This window comes from Chelonoidis abingdonii, chromosome 1 (genome assembly GCF_003597395.2).
Source record: "Chelonoidis abingdonii isolate Lonesome George chromosome 1, CheloAbing_2.0, whole genome shotgun sequence".
Lineage (NCBI taxonomy): Eukaryota > Metazoa > Chordata > Testudines > Testudinidae > Chelonoidis > Chelonoidis abingdonii.
The window spans coordinates 70241174-70258765 of record NC_133769.1 but is presented as its reverse complement, the minus strand read 5'-3'; the positions used below and the strand labels follow the sequence as shown (position 1 = coordinate 70258765).

At 36.3% G+C, this 17592-nt stretch overlaps 1 protein-coding gene across 5 annotated transcripts in view; it reads right to left on the bottom strand.

The window, feature by feature from the left end:
• Positions 1 to 538: 538 nt before the first annotated feature.
• The window catches only part of CNOT2 (CCR4-NOT transcription complex subunit 2), a 166222-nt gene continuing 149168 nt past the window's right edge, over positions 539 to 17592 (bottom strand). For all 5 annotated transcript variants that reach the window (XM_032803807.2, XM_032803806.2, XM_032803803.2 and 2 more), the window contains 5 exons: positions 12145 to 12206; positions 11997 to 12046; positions 10559 to 10659; positions 9323 to 9467; positions 539 to 1677 (listed from right to left, as the gene is read on the bottom strand). In XM_032803807.2, the coding sequence (XP_032659698.1) occupies positions 1591 to 1677; positions 9323 to 9467; positions 10559 to 10659; positions 11997 to 12046; positions 12145 to 12206 (445 nt within the window). In that variant the 3' untranslated portion in view covers positions 539 to 1590. The remainder of the gene's footprint in view (positions 1678 to 9322; positions 9468 to 10558; positions 10660 to 11996; positions 12047 to 12144; positions 12207 to 17592) is intronic.

The window sequence follows — 17592 nt, the reverse complement described above, 5'->3', positions numbered from 1 at the left end:
TAAAATAAGGGACACACACTACCCAGGTTGTTGTTTTTTTTCCTTTAGTTTAGAGAACAGTTACAGTACTTTCCAGAAATGGTGTATTCAGGATTTGTTTATTGAGGTCTGAGCCTCAGGAAGTCATATGCATAAAATGAAACATACTTCTCTGTTTGAAGTGGTAAAATATCAGCTTGGAAGTAAAGCTGTGAGGAGTTAGGGTATTTGAATTCTAAACCAACAAACCCATCACAAAAAGAAAAGTATTTTAATACAAGCTTTTCTATCATTTCAAATGTTACCAAACCCCATTTGTAAAAAATAATTTTCTATTTTGTATTAGTTTGTTTAATGTAAAACAAGATTGACCATAATTTTTGGCCTACTGAGGGAAGGTATATAATCTCTTAAATTATTTATCAGCAGCTAAAAGACTCTTCAATGTAAGTGTCTTAACCACTGTACAGCTTGATATTTTTAATACTTCAACAGTTATTCTCATTTTTCATTGTTGAAGAAATGATTTCACAATCTCAAATCAAAGTCAACACTGCAGTGAGGAGAGCTTTTCTACTTTATTACAAAGAGAAGAAGCCTTTATGTGGTCAGAAAATACAAGATTGATTTTTTTTTCTCTTCCTATGAAACGCTGCTGTTCAAACAGCCAGAGTGAATTGTCTCAGTTCACTTCTTTAAGTCCCATCACATTCACTTGGGTATGGATGTCCTTGGCTGCTGAAAATCTGGCCCTTTAGTGCACAGGGCGACAAAGCAGTCCCCTGACCAGCAGTTCCAGAATGTCCCGTTTTCATATATTGCATCCATGCACACCTCCTAAAAATGAGGTACAGCAGGGCAAACATTTTCCAAAATAGATGTCATATATATAATATATACACATTCGTACATACATACCTTTATTCATGTGATGTCCAAAAATTTAAAAAAAATGTACACATTTATTACAAAATTGTAACAAAGACTGGACAGTGTTTTGCTCATTCTGGAAAGATGAAGCTCAGTAATACACAACCCTGGAAACTAACCACAGGTTGTGGCAATATCTTTCTTCTAAACAGTCAGATATTCTTGCATTAAGCTTGGCGAAAACTGCCTTTCAAAAACATAAGGGGAAGTAAAATGAAGGAAGCAGACCTTGCTCATCTTTCCAAATGAAATACGAGAAGGATCTTCACATAAAAATGCACAAACATTTTTTTTATTACCAATAGTGCTACAATGAACAATGCAAATTGTCTAATTTGTCTTTTTGCCTCTTTTTTTTTTTTTTTACATTTTGGAAACTAAGTGGTAAACTTTTGACAGTGTATTCGCTTGTCTTTAGACCCAAGCTTGTCTGCTGGCAAAAAATAAAATAAAATAAACAGAAACAAATTCAGACCCTGCTCAAACTAAAGAAAAACAAATTACTAATTTAGTTGTTGGGCAGCACATAATTAGTAAGGCAGGACCTCAAATGGTGACCCTTTGCATGAGCCAATTGCCAGATCCTCAAGGAATTAAAACCAGGATGCCTGAGCCACATCAGTTCTGCAGTTATGTTGAGTATTGTGCTGAGACAGCCATACCCCAAGAAAAGGGAAGTCTTTAGAAGGCTTGCTGAGCAGGGTTGTAGTTGAAGGTTGATGGCAGATGAGGCCTTTCTTCTAATTTGTCATATTCCAGATGGAACTCCTACAATTAAACAAAATGGATTATTTCATTGTTGATATTTCTCTTGCATATGCAAATGTCTGTATCCATGATGAGCAACTTCTTCTCTTTAAATAAAATGATGCTTTTAGAAACAGCTCAATTTAACTATTATATAAATGAGGCAAAAAAATACATTTTTGTGATCATAGTGAACTATTTTTTAAAAAATCAATACTATATAGAACAGTGTCTGCAATAGCACTGTTCTACCCATTTTTTAAATGGTAAGTTAGCTTCAGAAACCTAGTTGTGAGCACTTAAACTATTAAACATACAGACAAGACACAAATGAGCAGGTAAGTCAACTAAACTTTTAGTAATGCTATTTTTCAGCAATTCAAAAGATCTTTCCTAAGATTTACTTTAGATGCCACAACACTGAGTTCTGAGGTATTTTGTGGCATATCACCATGCCAACTGGTGGTGGAAGACAAATTAGTCAGAAATACCATTAGGCCAGCTTTCTTCTTCATGATATGAAATGTAAGAAGAATAAACCACCATGTAAAGAGATTTAAATCGACTTAAGAATCACAGCTGTAACAAAGCATTCCACTACCATTTAGACCTGGGTGAAGTGATAAACTTCAGGTGTATCCATCTTTCCTTTAGGTTTGCTGAGGCATAGACAGAAGCTCTTTATTACTACTCTACACTTCAGTAGTGGCTTTCTTCTAAAGACTTCAAAACACTTTATAAACCATTATACTGAATATGCTCAGCCAGTGTATGAGGCTGTTACAGCTACTAGTTTATAAATGCACAGTTTCTCTCTCATTTATACAATTCCTTGCATTATGTGAGCATTTGATTGCTTAGTAATTATACAAATATTCCAGCCATTCAAGTATACCTCTACCCCGATATAACGTGACCCAATATAATACAAATTCAGATATAATGCGGTAAAGCAGCACTCCATTGAGGGGGGCTGCGCACTCCAGCAGATCAAAGCAAGTTTGATATAACGCGGTTAGATTTTTTGGCTCCTGAGGACAGCGTTATATCGGTGTAGAGGTTATGTAAATACATTCTAAATGGCTAGCAACCATTATAAATCAGACTGCTGGGATACCTACCATTTAAATACCTCTTGACAACTCAGCTATGAATATGCAGGGTCTGCTTTTATTACAATTCCACTGCATGATCTTGAATTGTGATCACCAATTTGTGTACTCACATTGGCATCTTCAGCATACAACTTGGGTATAGGCGAAAATATACATAAAACTGGGCCTCAAAAAAAAAAATCATTTTTTAACCTTTTAGTAGTTTGACAGCTCCCCAAGCCCCTTTCAATTGCATTTGCACTCAAAAAGTGAATGTTTAATTGAAAATTTAGTACATTACTTTAAGGATACTTTCTATTAACTCAGTAATCATCATCCCAGGCTAAATAAACACTTCTGCCTTCAGATTTGTAATTTATTGATCTTATTATCTCAAACAAACCTACAGATTCTAAACTCATCTGGGTAGGGATTATGTCAACTCTGACTGAGGAACACACACTCAAAGCATTGAAAAAAGTAATAAAGCCTCAACACCTTTGGGAGGTAGTTAAATACAGTATTATTTCTATTACAGATGAGTAAGATGAATTAGAATACAAATCAGTGCAAGAGTTGGGACTAGAATTCAGGAGTTTAGTCCCAGGCCTCTGATCTTTAAGGGGAAACAAAGTTATCTGGCATAGAGAAAAAATTCACCAGGATAATGAGAGAATTTAGGGAATCATGCTGAGAATTGAATCTATATGCCCCAAATAAAGCTCTCCACAAACCTGGAGAATCCCAGCAGCATCTACAAGGCCATGGCCATGTGCATGAAAGCCTTGTCTCCCTACTGTGGCTCTTGCCTGCACATTCATCCCATCCTCCACCCCAGCTTCCTGACTGTGGCAGCTCCTGGGGACCTGAGGTGGAAAATAGTTAATATAGCATGCCACTGTATTAGTGTTGGGGGGTAAATTCCACCCCACCTTCCCATGCACATCCGTGGATAGGGTGGGGTAATGCACAGGCACATGAGTTCTCTTTTTTGCGGGGGGGAGGGGAGACAAGGGATACCAGTGTGGGGAAAACTCTTCCACACATGGTTCTTGGGGGCATAATTTAAGATAGAGTCTTTAACACTAATTCTCCTGTCTTTCACTTTGAAATAAGAAAAATGCTCCTCAAATTACCTTCTCTCCAACCTTCCAGTTCATGATTCTCAGTGTTATGTTCTGCAGATGGCCAGAAAAGGCTCTGCAGATCATTACCAGTCTATGGACTACAATTGGGGAATTGCTATTTTAACAAAACTTATTAAGCAAGGAAACAGGTGAATGCTAAACCCTCACACATTCTGGAGTGCATTCAAGACTACATGTAGGGAGCGGCCACTTGGATTAATGAGTGGAGTCTGAAGGAAGGAATCTTACTGGCTCATGAGGGTTCCTTTAGAACCATATAGATTGAGATGTGTTACTATGATGGATTTTTTTTTAGTAAATATTAACACCTATAGGATGCAAGTTTTGTAGCATTAAAACAGTGTTTGTCAGTCATTTTATTGCTGCTTCAGGTATGCTGAAGTATTAAAAGATCCCACATTCAGAGTGTGTAATTACACTTAACAGTTATTATATTTAACAATGTAGGGGAAAATAATTCACTGACCAAATATTTTTGAAAACCAAAAAGTAGTGTATTTATTGCACATAGAAAAATACTTTCATACATCTTATTTTACGTTTCACTTGAGTTAGTAGTGGCCATCATAGATTTGGATATGAACAATTGCATTGATCATTTTTGTATTTATTAGATACAAAGAAATGGAAAAAACTCCAGCTTGTCTATTAAGCAAACATTGGTTAAATTAATTGCTTTTATTTTTCATTTGGAAACAATGATTTTTTTAAAAAAAATACCTTGAATTGACCAAGAATAGGGATTCCATACTTAGGGGAGGGAAAGTATATCCAATGCTAAAGAAATTTTCTGTGAAGTGAATCTTATTTTTCATGTGTCATTCTGATTACAGTCAAAGAGTGAATTATGTCACAGCAATCAATGTATTTATACAAAATATATAGTAGGTGTGAACACCAAATATGGAAGAGAATTGTTTAAAGAGGATTAATGGAATAAAAGAGAGCAACGGCAAATGTAGGCTAACCCGGCTAAATGTAGGAAAAACAATGAATTCTATTGGACTGTGAATCAGTCTACCAAGGGAAACACTGGGAGCCCCATTACTAGACATAGTTTTCAATTAGCCTAGAAACAATACTTGCATTAGCTACAAAATGGACACAAAAGACCCAAACAGAAATTAGGAACTAGAACCTACTACTCTATAGTGTGTTTGTCATTAAATTAAATGTTGTTCTATTAATAATTTAAAAAATATTTAAATATTGACTGTAAATATTTGAAAGGATATTTAGTATAGGCAGCATCCCTTGCTAAGAAAAGAATACGTTTTCTAAAGTCTACATTTCGCTACCATAAAGAATTCAAGCTTCTAGGAAGGAAAAATAAAACAAGGGTTTTAATTTTGTTTTTTAACAGGGATCACCTTTCCTCATTTTTGAATAGAGAAATTATAAAGTTTTAGTTTACACATTACTAAAAGAAAATTCTGTTATCATTGGCGGCATTGCTTGGTCTCATTGTCTCCACTTTCCTTTCTCCTGTTGGTGAGCCTTTCAGCATTGCCTCAGCAGCTTCAGCAGAGGAAGCTATACAGTGAGTATTCTCTTGCTTTACCTGCTCAGTATAAACTCAAAATTTCTCTAACCATATTGTACTTTCTACATGGAATAGGATGAAAAGCCATAAAAGCATATCATAGTTCTGATCAACATTTCCTTAATATTTCTGTTTACATTGACTATGAAGTAAACTACTTCATTATTCAAGTTTTTGGACTATTTAACTAAATGTCTATGGAGAATTCATTTTATTTGAATTTCAGAACAATCTAAGAAGCTGTCTCAATGCTTATCCAATTTTCACTCATTTCCTTTTTCAGTCTGTTACTGAAGGTGAATATGTAGTAAAACTCATTCTTTATTAAATTAATGTTATCTGCTATTTTACTGAGTAGGATTATGTATAATTGATTTTATTAGATTGTTAAAACCAGTCTAGGATGTTGTCACAGAGTTTTATTAAATTGCAAGTATAGTCTATATTTAAAAAATAAAACAAACAAAAAAAACAGTCTGGCGCTTTTAGTAATATTATCCAAAGAATGCACATATACATTAAAACAAGAGGAAAGATTATAAAGCACCTAGAAAAATAATTTATTTAAGTACAGATGTAAATGATGGTAATTTATTGCAGATAATTCTAACCTGACTGCAGTAAAGCAACATCCATGGATCAATTAAGTAGCAGTTATTAATATGCTGTTCTGGCAAACTGATATTCTCAATATTAGGTAATAATGTATCTGTTACAGTAAAACAAAGTACAAGGAAAATATCTTTTAAAAATGACTCCATGTGGTTGCAACTGATCAGAATACATTCTCCACAGTATTTGATATTTGTACTGTCCTGGAATTTAATTTTTCTAATGGGATTTAGAAGTATAGTCACTTGGACAACTAACCCTTCATATTAAAAACACCATTTAAATTTAATCTTGTCCTTATTATCCTAAAACTCTTAGGAAATTTTGACTCCAAAGATTAATATTAGAGATAGCATTTTTACTACACGGACATATACTTGCCCTCCATCTGCGCCTAAAATTCCCACTGGTCTTAGATGAGTTTTACAGATAGATAGTAAGAGCTAGCCTAACTGTTATTTTTCCATTGCTCAAAAAAAACAAATTTTCCCTCATAGTCCTCCATAGCTGCCCCTCCACCAATATTCAGCTTGCCTGGTATGTTTTGCTCCAAACTAACAAGAAATCAATAAGTTGTTAAGACTATCGCTTGCATGTTCCTTGGATCCAGAATTCTAGAAAAGGTATAAAAAGCTCTACCTCTTTCCCTAACTAGATCTCAGTTTCTCCCTAATATTGGACAATTATCAATTTGTGAAGCTGAAGAAGGTAGGAGAAGCTGTATGGATCTGCAGAGACAATATACTTAGGAGAGCAACAGTTATTGGTAAAAGTAATCTTTCTTTATCGACACTGCTGTAGACTACCTATCCCCTGGAAGAGAGAAGAGGAGCACACTAGTAAAAAGACTGAAGTTCTGCTCTCCTGAATACAGCATCCAATCTATATTCTGCAAAGAGAATACTGCTTTCTAAAAGTAGGAATAATCAAGCTCCATGCAGCAACTTTACAATTTCTACTACACGCATATAGTGAATAGCAGCTATGCATGCTGCTACCTCTGTGGCAGACTGGACACTTATTTTTTCTGGTACAGCAATTCAAATAAGGTCATAGGATATCTGAATACATAATATGATCCATTTATACAGACTCAGAACTGAAAGGGTTTGGCCTTCACTCTTCGTCAAAAGCGAGAAACAACCTTGTAGATTTCCAATAGGGCCTTTTCCCCGCTATTAAGGTAATAGGTAATACCTCTCTGAATGTCTCAGGCATGTAGGATAGCATTACTGACAGCATACCTAAGACTAAGAAGAAAATTGATAAAGAAATCATCCAATTCAGTTAAAAATCCAAGTTCATCTGGGCCAATTTTGTTTGTTTGAGGCCTTCCAATTATTTTGCCCGGACGAGAAATTGTATAAGGCAGCTTTGCCATTAAAACCTGAAGTGTGGAAATGCTCGTGTGTAAGCCAGTCAAAAAACAACAAAAAAAAAATCAAAACAAAACCTAACTACAGACGTAAAAGATAACATATCAAGACATCAAAAACACACTACCACCACCATTCCATAAACTTTGTGAGAACTAGATGTTCTCACATTCACCAGACTAGTAAGAAGCCATTTTATTGAGGGATTTGAAAATACTGAATACTCTTGCACATTAATATGGTAGTCAGAGACGACCTATTATATATACTATCTGTAGATGAAGACAAACCTGAGTCCAACTGTGGTAACAGAAAATTCAAGGTAACTGCTACAGGGGAGAAAATGGAACTACCCCCTTTAGACTCTGGTTAAACCTGAAAATACTTTCACCTACAGGCATATAACTGCATAGAAGAATATTTTCATGATTCCAAACAGCAGAGATGTGATCTACACAGAGAAGTGCAATGACTCACCAACAAACAATCCTGCAATTAGGCTTTCAGGTTAAGGAAATCTCAAGTTGGATGAAATACTTCCCCTCTTTCTTTAGATAAAGGATCTGAGAATAGGTTACAGGGAAGAGTAATGGGTAGATTCTTGAGAAGGGCTAATATTCAAGAACCACGTCTGCTGAGCTCAAGTTATCAAGATCAACTTTGAAACAACAGAGGAAACGGGAGAAAGGCATATATATTCCCCTTTCCTTGATGAATAAGAAATGTGGAACTTCAAACAAACAAAAACATATTCTGTAGCAGATCAGACATTTAAATTTGAACATTGCAAACCCATGCTATATCCAGATGACCCTATAATGAAAAAATAAAACTTCTCAGTGAATTCTTGAGGGACCATTGATCCAATAAATCGCACTGCATTTAGTGTAAGGTTCTTGGGTGGGTTTTTTTTTTGTTTTTTTTTTTAAGGTGTTAAACTCATGCCAGAGATAGCGCTGAAGAGATCACCTTGTTCTTAATGCATCATACCATAAAAGCACTCAGCATCTCATAAAAATACAATGAAAGTCAGTTTCTCCCTCGGTGTTCAAGTAAATATAAAGCCAGAGTATTGCAAGTGAGAATCTTCGCTGCTTCCTCTGGAATTGGACAGTTGATAATCAAATTCTAGTGAGGAAAAAAACTCCTATAAAAAGATCTTAAAATTATGCTGAGGAAACTACTACACACCGATAACTAAATTTTTGGAGAAAAACAACATTCTATAAAATCTTGACATTGATCCTGTACACAGTGAGGCTGGATTTTGTCCGCCAAACAAGAACAAAGCAAGATGAATAGAAGTGGGGATATTGCTTGTGTTGAACATCACCCTATGGCCAAGAACACTTGTTCTGAGGAGCTTTGGCATATGCCCCAAAATATTTCCTAATACGAAAGGATTCTGTAATTCAAGTGACAAAGCATGAATCTCCTACAATGTGCATCTGTGGAGGGAATACCATGAAGGAGAAATGGTTTAATTTGAAAATAAAAAGTTTGTGCTCTGTTTTTAATGTCCTAAAACAAAGTACAGTATTTGCATATCCAACTTCTAAATGGCCAGAGGTAACTACTCCATAGTTCAGTAATCAGAACAAAGTATTTGGATTTTAACTAGAACTATTGAAAAATGATATTCTGCATTTTTCTACCTCTTGAAGAGATTGAGAGGACAATTCCTCCGCCCCCCCCAAGTAACGAACCAGTGTTTTTAGGAAATTCTTATTCCCGCCTACATCTGAATTCAAGTCAGAAAGCCGGTGTGTGGGGTACAGAATGAATATTTACACACACACACATACATACAGTAAAAAAGAGGATTTTAAAAAAAGATTTTTAAAAATACACGGTTGATAGATTTAAAAATCTGCACAGTGGAAGAAAAAATACCTTAGCTACTTTCCTCCAGTTAAGACAGTCAAAGAAGTAATATGTTCCCCTCTCATATGTATTGGTTTTCATTGTTGGCTCCATGCCTGGTGCCCTGGTGATCCATACTCGTTCTTCTTTGTGGTATCTCCAATCACGGTTAAATCTTTCATTTTTAATTGGGAGGAAAAAGAATTTTTCATGTTAGTTGCTTTGATTTCAGAATACAAAACACACCCCCTTTCAAGCAGACATTGGTTTACACTATTTAAAAAAAACAAAAACAAAAAACCAACCTCTTAAGACATAAAATGAAGTCCATAAAACACCTACTTATCTGCTCAATATAACCATTTATTAAATACAGTCCTAATGGTAGGACCAAAATCTTGGCCATGCTCGGTAAGAAGTTGGCCTATTCCAGCAGCAAACCATTTTCTGAATGTTTATTGTCCTCCATTTTGTTGTTTTGTTTTTAGATGGTTACATAAGAATAGCCATACTGGGTCAGACCAATGGGTCTATCTTGCCCGGTATCCTGTTTTCTGACAGTGGTCAATGCCAGATGCTTCAGAGGGAGTGAACAGAACAGGGCAATTCTCGAGAGATCCCTTCCCTGTCATCCAGTCCCAGCACCAGAGACTACCGACACCCAGAGTATGGGGTTGTACCTGTGACCATCTTAGCTGTTGGTCACTGATGGACCTATCCTCCATGAACTTATCTCATTTTTTTTTGAACCCAATTCTACTTTTGGCCTTCACAACATCCCCTGGCAACAAGTTCCGCAGGCTGATTATGCACTGTGTGAAGAAGTACGTCCTTTTGTTTGTTTTAAACCTGCTGCCCATTAATTTCATTGGGTGACCCCTGGTTCTTCTGTTATGTGAAGGGGTAAATAACACTTTCCTATTCATTTTCTCCATACCATTAATTTTAACAACTGTTGGCATTTATGTAGCACTTTTTGTCTCCAGGGTGCTTTAAAAGCAACACAAACCCCAAATGAGGCAGGTGCATTTTATTACAAATGGAGAGACTATCGAAAGGAACCAGTACCAGAGTAAGTATTAGAATTCAGGAGCTCTAGGGTTACAGCCCTGTGCACAGACCATGCCTCTATTTTCGGGGTTAAAAATAGCTTTTCTAGCTTTTAGAAGTAAATGAGAAGGCAGAATTCTAGATTTACTACATGATTACTACAGTAAACTGTCATTCTATCATATTATCAAATTGGCCAAAATATTTTGCACATACAGCTCTACTGCTGCTAATAGCTGTAATACATCTCCTCCATTCATGTAATAGAGATAAAACAGCAGATCTTCTCCATATCGGCCAAGTTTTATTGCAGCCAGCTGCAAAAGATAAAAAAATTAAGATTAAAAACCAGAAAAAGTAAATAAAATAATTGACAGCTAATACCATTTAAATGTGACAAGAAAATATAGTCAAACTGTTTCCATTATATTAAGTATGTTGCAAAACTTATACTAGATCAGGGGTAGGCAACCTGTGGCACACAAGCTGATTTTCAGTGGCACTCACACTGCCTGGGTCTTGACCACCAGTCCAGGGGGCTCTGCATTTTAATTTAATTTTAAATGAAGCTTCTTAAACATTTTAAAAACCTTATTTACTTTACATACAAAATAGTTTAGTTATATATTATAGACTTATAGAAAGAGACCTTCTAAGAACATTCAAATGTATTACTGGCACGCAAAACCTTAAATTAGAGTGAATAAATGCGGACTCAGCACACCATTTCTGAAAGGTTGCCCACCCCTGTACTAGATATATAGCAATGTAATATACTAATCAAAAGCTCAATTTTTCTCCAGTTTAAATTAAGCTTTCCAATTTTCCTATTTTATAAACAGCAGGACGGTTAATGTAAGTAACAAACCTGAAGGCGGGGGGGGGGGAATCTTTTTCCTTTGTGTATTTTTTTATCTACTTGCTTTACTTTGAAATTTATTAGTTTGTTTACAAGTTTAATTATATAGCTACATTAGTACGGCAATCTCTTACATCTCAATTTTTAAAACATTATTGAATGATCTCATCAACACACAATATTTAGGATTTCTTTTTAAATATATCAAGCTTAAAATTCCTATTTCTATTATCTAGGGAAGAAAGGAATAAGAGCTATCAATTTTTAAGCTACAGGTTATAAGCTGATTAGATGGAATCAAGAAATCTCTCTGTACTGTATAGTGTTAATATACTACAGTATGTGAATTATAAGGGTTTGATGCTTTGATCTGAAGGATCTGACACTTTCAGAGATAGGATATTGGTCTAGACGGGCTATTGCTTTCATTACATGTGACTATGGCTCTAATGATTTCTGTTGGTCCTTTCCCAAACCCATTCTCACATTCCCCAAAAGCTAATGCAAACCATTTTTAGCATCCAAGAAATTAAAGGAAAACAAAACTGGGAACAGATGCAGGGTTTTGTTTTAAATTTTTTTTTGGTCTTGTAATATTGGAAAGAGTATGTAACGTTCCTAGAACATTCCATGCACCTCTGTTATTACAGAATTTAAGACTTTCTAAAAACAATGGATTTGATGAGAGATATCCATCTGAGAAAAATTACATCAGGTTATCTTGAAAAGAATTCTATAAACCAAGCAGCCTCTTGCCTACATATTTTATTATAGGGGACAAGAAAGCACACTCACCTTATCCCTAATATGAATGTTCGTTAAGTATTCAGATGGAACATGGAAATCTAGATAAAGGAATCAGAATTGACTAGTTGTTAAACCATGTAATTGATTCTCATTTATAAATATTAACACAGCATTAAACACAACTTATTTCCCCTACCTATGTCTTGGGGTCGACAAGGTGAAGATGCCCAAGGTGATGCAAATTTGGGGTAGAGATTTCTGAACAAGAAAAAACACTCAAATTAAAAAGCAATGATTTTGAAGAAGACATCCAACCCCCCATCCCTCCCCTCCTCCAAAACCATTATATTTAGTTACTTCATTAACTTTTAGGGTGAAATTCTGGCACCACTGACTTCAGTGGCAACCCTCCCACCCCACTGAATTCAAAAGGGCACAATTCTCAATTGTGCTTGTAACCTAAGGGCCTTTGGCTCCAACCCCTTTGAGAAGGCCAAACACACTCGGCAGAATGGAGGTATTGTGTAACACCTCTCAAGAGCCTGATGGCCTAATAAATTTGAGCCCATAATTAAAAGAGGAAAAAGGCTTATAGTTGGCAGGCCTAGCACCGATAATGACTGTATCCTTCCTTTAAATTCTCCTCTATGCTGACAAAAAAACAATTTCACCACTTCAGTGGAACATATGAAAAATATAAAATATTCTGATTTCATTTAATTCAGGGGTTCTCAAATTGGGGATGGTGACCCTTTAGGGGGTTGTGAGGTTATTACATGGGGGTTGCGAGCTGTAAGCCTCCACACCCAAGCCTCCACACCCAAATCCCATTTTGCCTTCAGCATTTATAATAGTGTTCAATATAAAAAAAAAAAGTGTTTTTAATTTATAAGGAGGGTGTCACTCAGAGGCTTGGTGTATAAAAGGGGTCACCAGCATAAAAGCTTGCGAACCATTGATTTAATTCTTGATAATACATCAAGACGAAAAAAATGGAGCCTTTAGATTACTAATTAAACACTGTAGAACTTTGCTAATTTGAACCAATGACTTAGTGATCCACTGAGAAGTACTGAAGTTTGGTAATTAGCAGGTAGAGGAACAAAAAAGGACAGTGAATCACAAGATGTACTTTTTTGGCAGCTGCACTTTTGTTTTAATTGTTTGTGATAATATAGTATTGTGACGTATTTTGCAAATGAGACTTCGGTCTACGAACCTATTAAATCTTTGCACCTTCTAGCAGGAAGGCATAAGAGAGCTATAATATCTTTGAAGCCTGGGAAGTTACCAGGATAAGACCAATTCCCAACCGAGTTCTAAAGAAAAATGTTTTCAGACCAAGGGGTGCCAATCCCACACCACAGACCACCTTTAACCCAAGGTTCACAACAGCTTATATCCTCATATATCCTGAATGCAGGCATCACAGGGGGCAGCATCTGTGGAAAACGACCAAGACCTTTCTTCTGCTGGGAAAACTCTTTCCAGCTGTGTAGTACTTTCCAAGAATTGCAATATAAAGGCTCACTCACCCATCTAAACGCTGCCTTAAAGATCACAGAATGATATTAATCAGCATAATGTGAATATCTTCGCAAAAATATCAATGGGTAAAGAGCCTTCTTCCTAATGTTATCTGCCTATGATAGGTAAAGTTTTGAAAGATATGATTCCCCATATGCTATACGTGAAGCCTGACTTATTTACTATATTCCATAAGGAAGGTGGATCAATTTTGTTGTGATGTCTGCTAAGTTTTGGAAGTGTTTAAAAAGATTTCACTGTAGCCTTAAAAATTTGGTACAGTGTGCTAAAAACACAAGTAACGGATAACTGTCAAAAGCAGTATCTTTGGCTCATGGAACATAGCAATTGCTCTATATTTTGAATTTCTAGCTTTTGGAATAAGCAAGATCCATGGATAAAAAGAATTCATACAGGCATAGAAAAGCATAAAGCACTGTATTAAGCAGACAACACTCCTATTAAAGGATACAGTAGAACCTCAGAGTTACAAACTGACCAATCAACAACACCCCTCATTTGGAACCAGAAGCACACAATCAGGCAGCAAAGAACCCTTTCCCCCCAAAAAGGGTGTGTGTGTGGGCAAATACTGCACAGTACAGTACTATATTAAACAAACTACTAAAAAAATAAAGTAAAAAAAATTGACAAGGTAAGAAAACCGTTTCTGTGCTTGTTTCATTTAAATTAAGATGGTTAAAAGCAGCATTTATTTTCTGCATAGTGAAGTTTCAAAGCTATATTAAGTCAATGTTCAGTTGTAAACTTTTGAAAGAACAACCCTAATGTTTTGTTCAGAGTTATGAACAACCTCTAGTCCGAATGTGTTCGTAACTCTGAGGTTCTGGTTCTACTGTACTTCTGGGCAGTTTACAAATTATTTGATGAATATTTTAGGAGACTTTCACACTACAAAAGAACATAAGAACGGATATACTAGGTCACATCAATGGTTCACCTAGCACAGTATTCTGTCTTCTGACAGTGGCCAATGCTAGAAGCTTCAGAGGGAATGAACAGAATAGGGCAATTATTGAGCGATCCATCCCTCATTGTCCAGTCCCAGCTTCTGGCAGTCAGAGATTATGGACATCCAGAGCATGTGGTTGTGTCCCTGACCATCTCAGCTGATAGCCACTGATGGACCTGTCCTCTGTAAACTTCTCTGTTTTTTTTAAACCCAGTTATGCTTTTGGCCTTCACAACATCCCATGGCTGTGAGTTTCACAGGTTGACTGTACACTGTGTGGAGAAGTAGTTCCTTATGTTTATTTTAAACCTGCTAATTTCACTGGGCAACCCTTGGTTCTTGTTATTTATCCCTTCACATAACAACACTTCCCTATTCACTTTCTCCACACCAATTATGATTTTATATTCCTTCCCACCCCTAGTCTCTTTTCTAAGATGAACACTCCCCAGGATTTTTAATCTTTCCTCATATGGAAACTTTCATTCCCCTAATAATTTTTTGGTTGCCCTCTTCTGTACTTTTTCCAATCCTAATATATCTTTTTTGTTTGTTTGTTTGTTTTTTGAGATAGGGCTCCCAGAACAGCATGGGTGTACCATGGATTTATACAGTGGTATTATGATTTTTTTTGTCTTATTATCTATCACTTTCCTAATGCTTCCTAACATTACCCTTTTTGACTGCCACTGCACATTGAGCAGATGTTTTCAGACAACTGTCTACAACAACTCATCTCTTCGAGTGGTAACAGCTAATATAGACCCCATCATTTTGTATATATAGTTGGCGTTATGTGCATTACTTGCATTTATAAACATTGAATTTCACCTGCCATTTTGCTGTCTAGTAACCCAGTTTTGTGAGATCTCTTTGTAACTCCCTGCAGTCAGCCTTGGACTTAACCATCTTTAGTAATTTTGGATCATCTGCAAACTTTGCCACCTTGCTTTGTTTACCTCTTTTTCCAGATTGTTAATGAATATGTTGAAGAGCTTTCTGAACAACCAAGTACACTGTATCAATTGAATCAACCTTGACCACATGCGTGCTGACATACTAGATTGGTGAGGCAAGATTTCCCTTTACAAGAGCTATATTGACTCTTCCCCAACAAATAGTGCTCATCTATGTATCTAATAATTCTGTTTTGTTACAATATTTTCAACCAGTTTGCCAGGTACTGAAGTTAGGCTCACTGGCATATGATTGCTGCTGGAGCCTCTCTCAAAAATCAGTGTTACATTAGTTATCCTCCAATCATCTGATACAGAGGCTGAGTTAAACAATAGGTTACATACTACAGTTAGTAGTTCTGCAATTTCATATCTGAGCTCCTTCAGATCTCTTGGGTGAATACCATCTGGTACTAGCAATTTATTACAGTTAAATTTATCAATTTGTTCCAAAACTGCCTCTACTGACACCTCAATCTAGGGCTGTTTCTCAGATGTTTCACCCAAAAAGAATGATGCAGGTGTGGGAATCTCCCTCACATCCTCTGCAAAGAAGGCCAAAGCAAAGAATTAATTTAGCTTCCTCACAACAGCCTTGCCTTTCTGCGGTGCTTCTTTAGTACCACTGATTGTTTGGCAGGCTTCCTGCTTCTGATACAGTTTAAAAAAATATTCTGTTAGTTTTAGTGTCTTTTGCTAGTTGCTCTTCAAATTATTTTTTGGCCTGCCTAATTATACTTTTACATTTGACTTGCCAGAGTTTATGTTCCTTTCTGTTTTCCTCAGTAGGATTTGACTTTCAATTTGTAAAGGATCATTTTTTGCCTCTAACTACCTCTTTTACTCTGTTTAGCCGTGGTGGCACATTTGTGGTCCCCTGTTTATTTTGTTTTGTTTTGAATTTGGGGTATACATTTAATTTGAGTATCAGAGGGGTAGCCGTGTTAGTCTAGATCTGTAAAAAGCGACAAAGAGTCCTGTGGCACCTTATAGACTAACAGACGTATTGGAGCATAAGCTTTCAAGCTTTTGTGCGTGAATATTCACCCATGAAAGCTTAGGCTCCAATATGTCTGTTAGTCTATAAGGTGCCACAGGACTCTGTCATTTAATTTGAGTGTCTATTACAGTGTTTTTAAAAAGCTTCCATGCAGCTTGCAGGCATTTCTCTTTTGTGACTATTTCTTTTAATATCCATTTAACTAGCCTCCTCATTTCTGAGTAATTCCCCTTTTTGAAGTTAAATGTTTCTGTGGTTGGCTTCTTTGATATTTCCTCTTCCCCCCAGGAAGTTAAATTTAATTACACTATAGCCGGTATTACTGAGTGGTTCAGCTATATTTACCTCTTGAACCAAATTCTGGGCTCTGCTTAGGACTAAATCAAGAATTGCCTCTCTCCTTGGGGGTTCCAGAACTAGCTGCTCCAAGCAGCAGTCATTTAAGGTGTCTAGAAGTTTGGTCTCTGCATCCTGTCCTTGACATGTATCTAGTCAATATGCGGTTAGTTAAATCCCCATTATTACTGCGTTTTCAATTTTTGTGGTCTCTCTAATCTCCCTGAGGAGATGCATAGCATACCAATAAACCACCACAAGAAAGTACCTTTAATTTCGTATATTGACACCATGAAAAAAGTCATTCTAAATGATTACTATTTTTTAGCACTGCAACAGTACCAAATAAAAACTAGCTTTATATTGCAGTCTTACACTGACTATAACCAAAGCTAAAAATAAATAACCTGACATTTACATGAAAGGATTTTAAATGCTAGTTTTACTAGCAAAGAGTGGGACAAAATTGTACCAAAACACTCAAATATTCAGTTACATGTGCTAAATTACACTTAAATCTACTTTAAAATACTGAATTCAGATGTACTTTCCTCTAAACAGATGGTTCAAACATAGCCTTTCTGAAGACAATCTGTATTGGAAATATCAAACAACTCTGATATTGCACACAGCCTCGAGATGCACCTACTCAGATAATCAAAATTAAATCAATGCTAAAAATTACGGAGCTAGTAGAGAGAAAAGACGGTTACTCATCTTTGTAACTGTTGTTCTTCGAGATGTGTTGCTCATATCCATTCCAAGTAGGTGTGCGTGCGCCGCGTGCACGTTCGTCGGAAGAATTTTCCCCTAGCAACACCCGGCAGGTCGGCAGGCGCCCCCTGGCGTGGC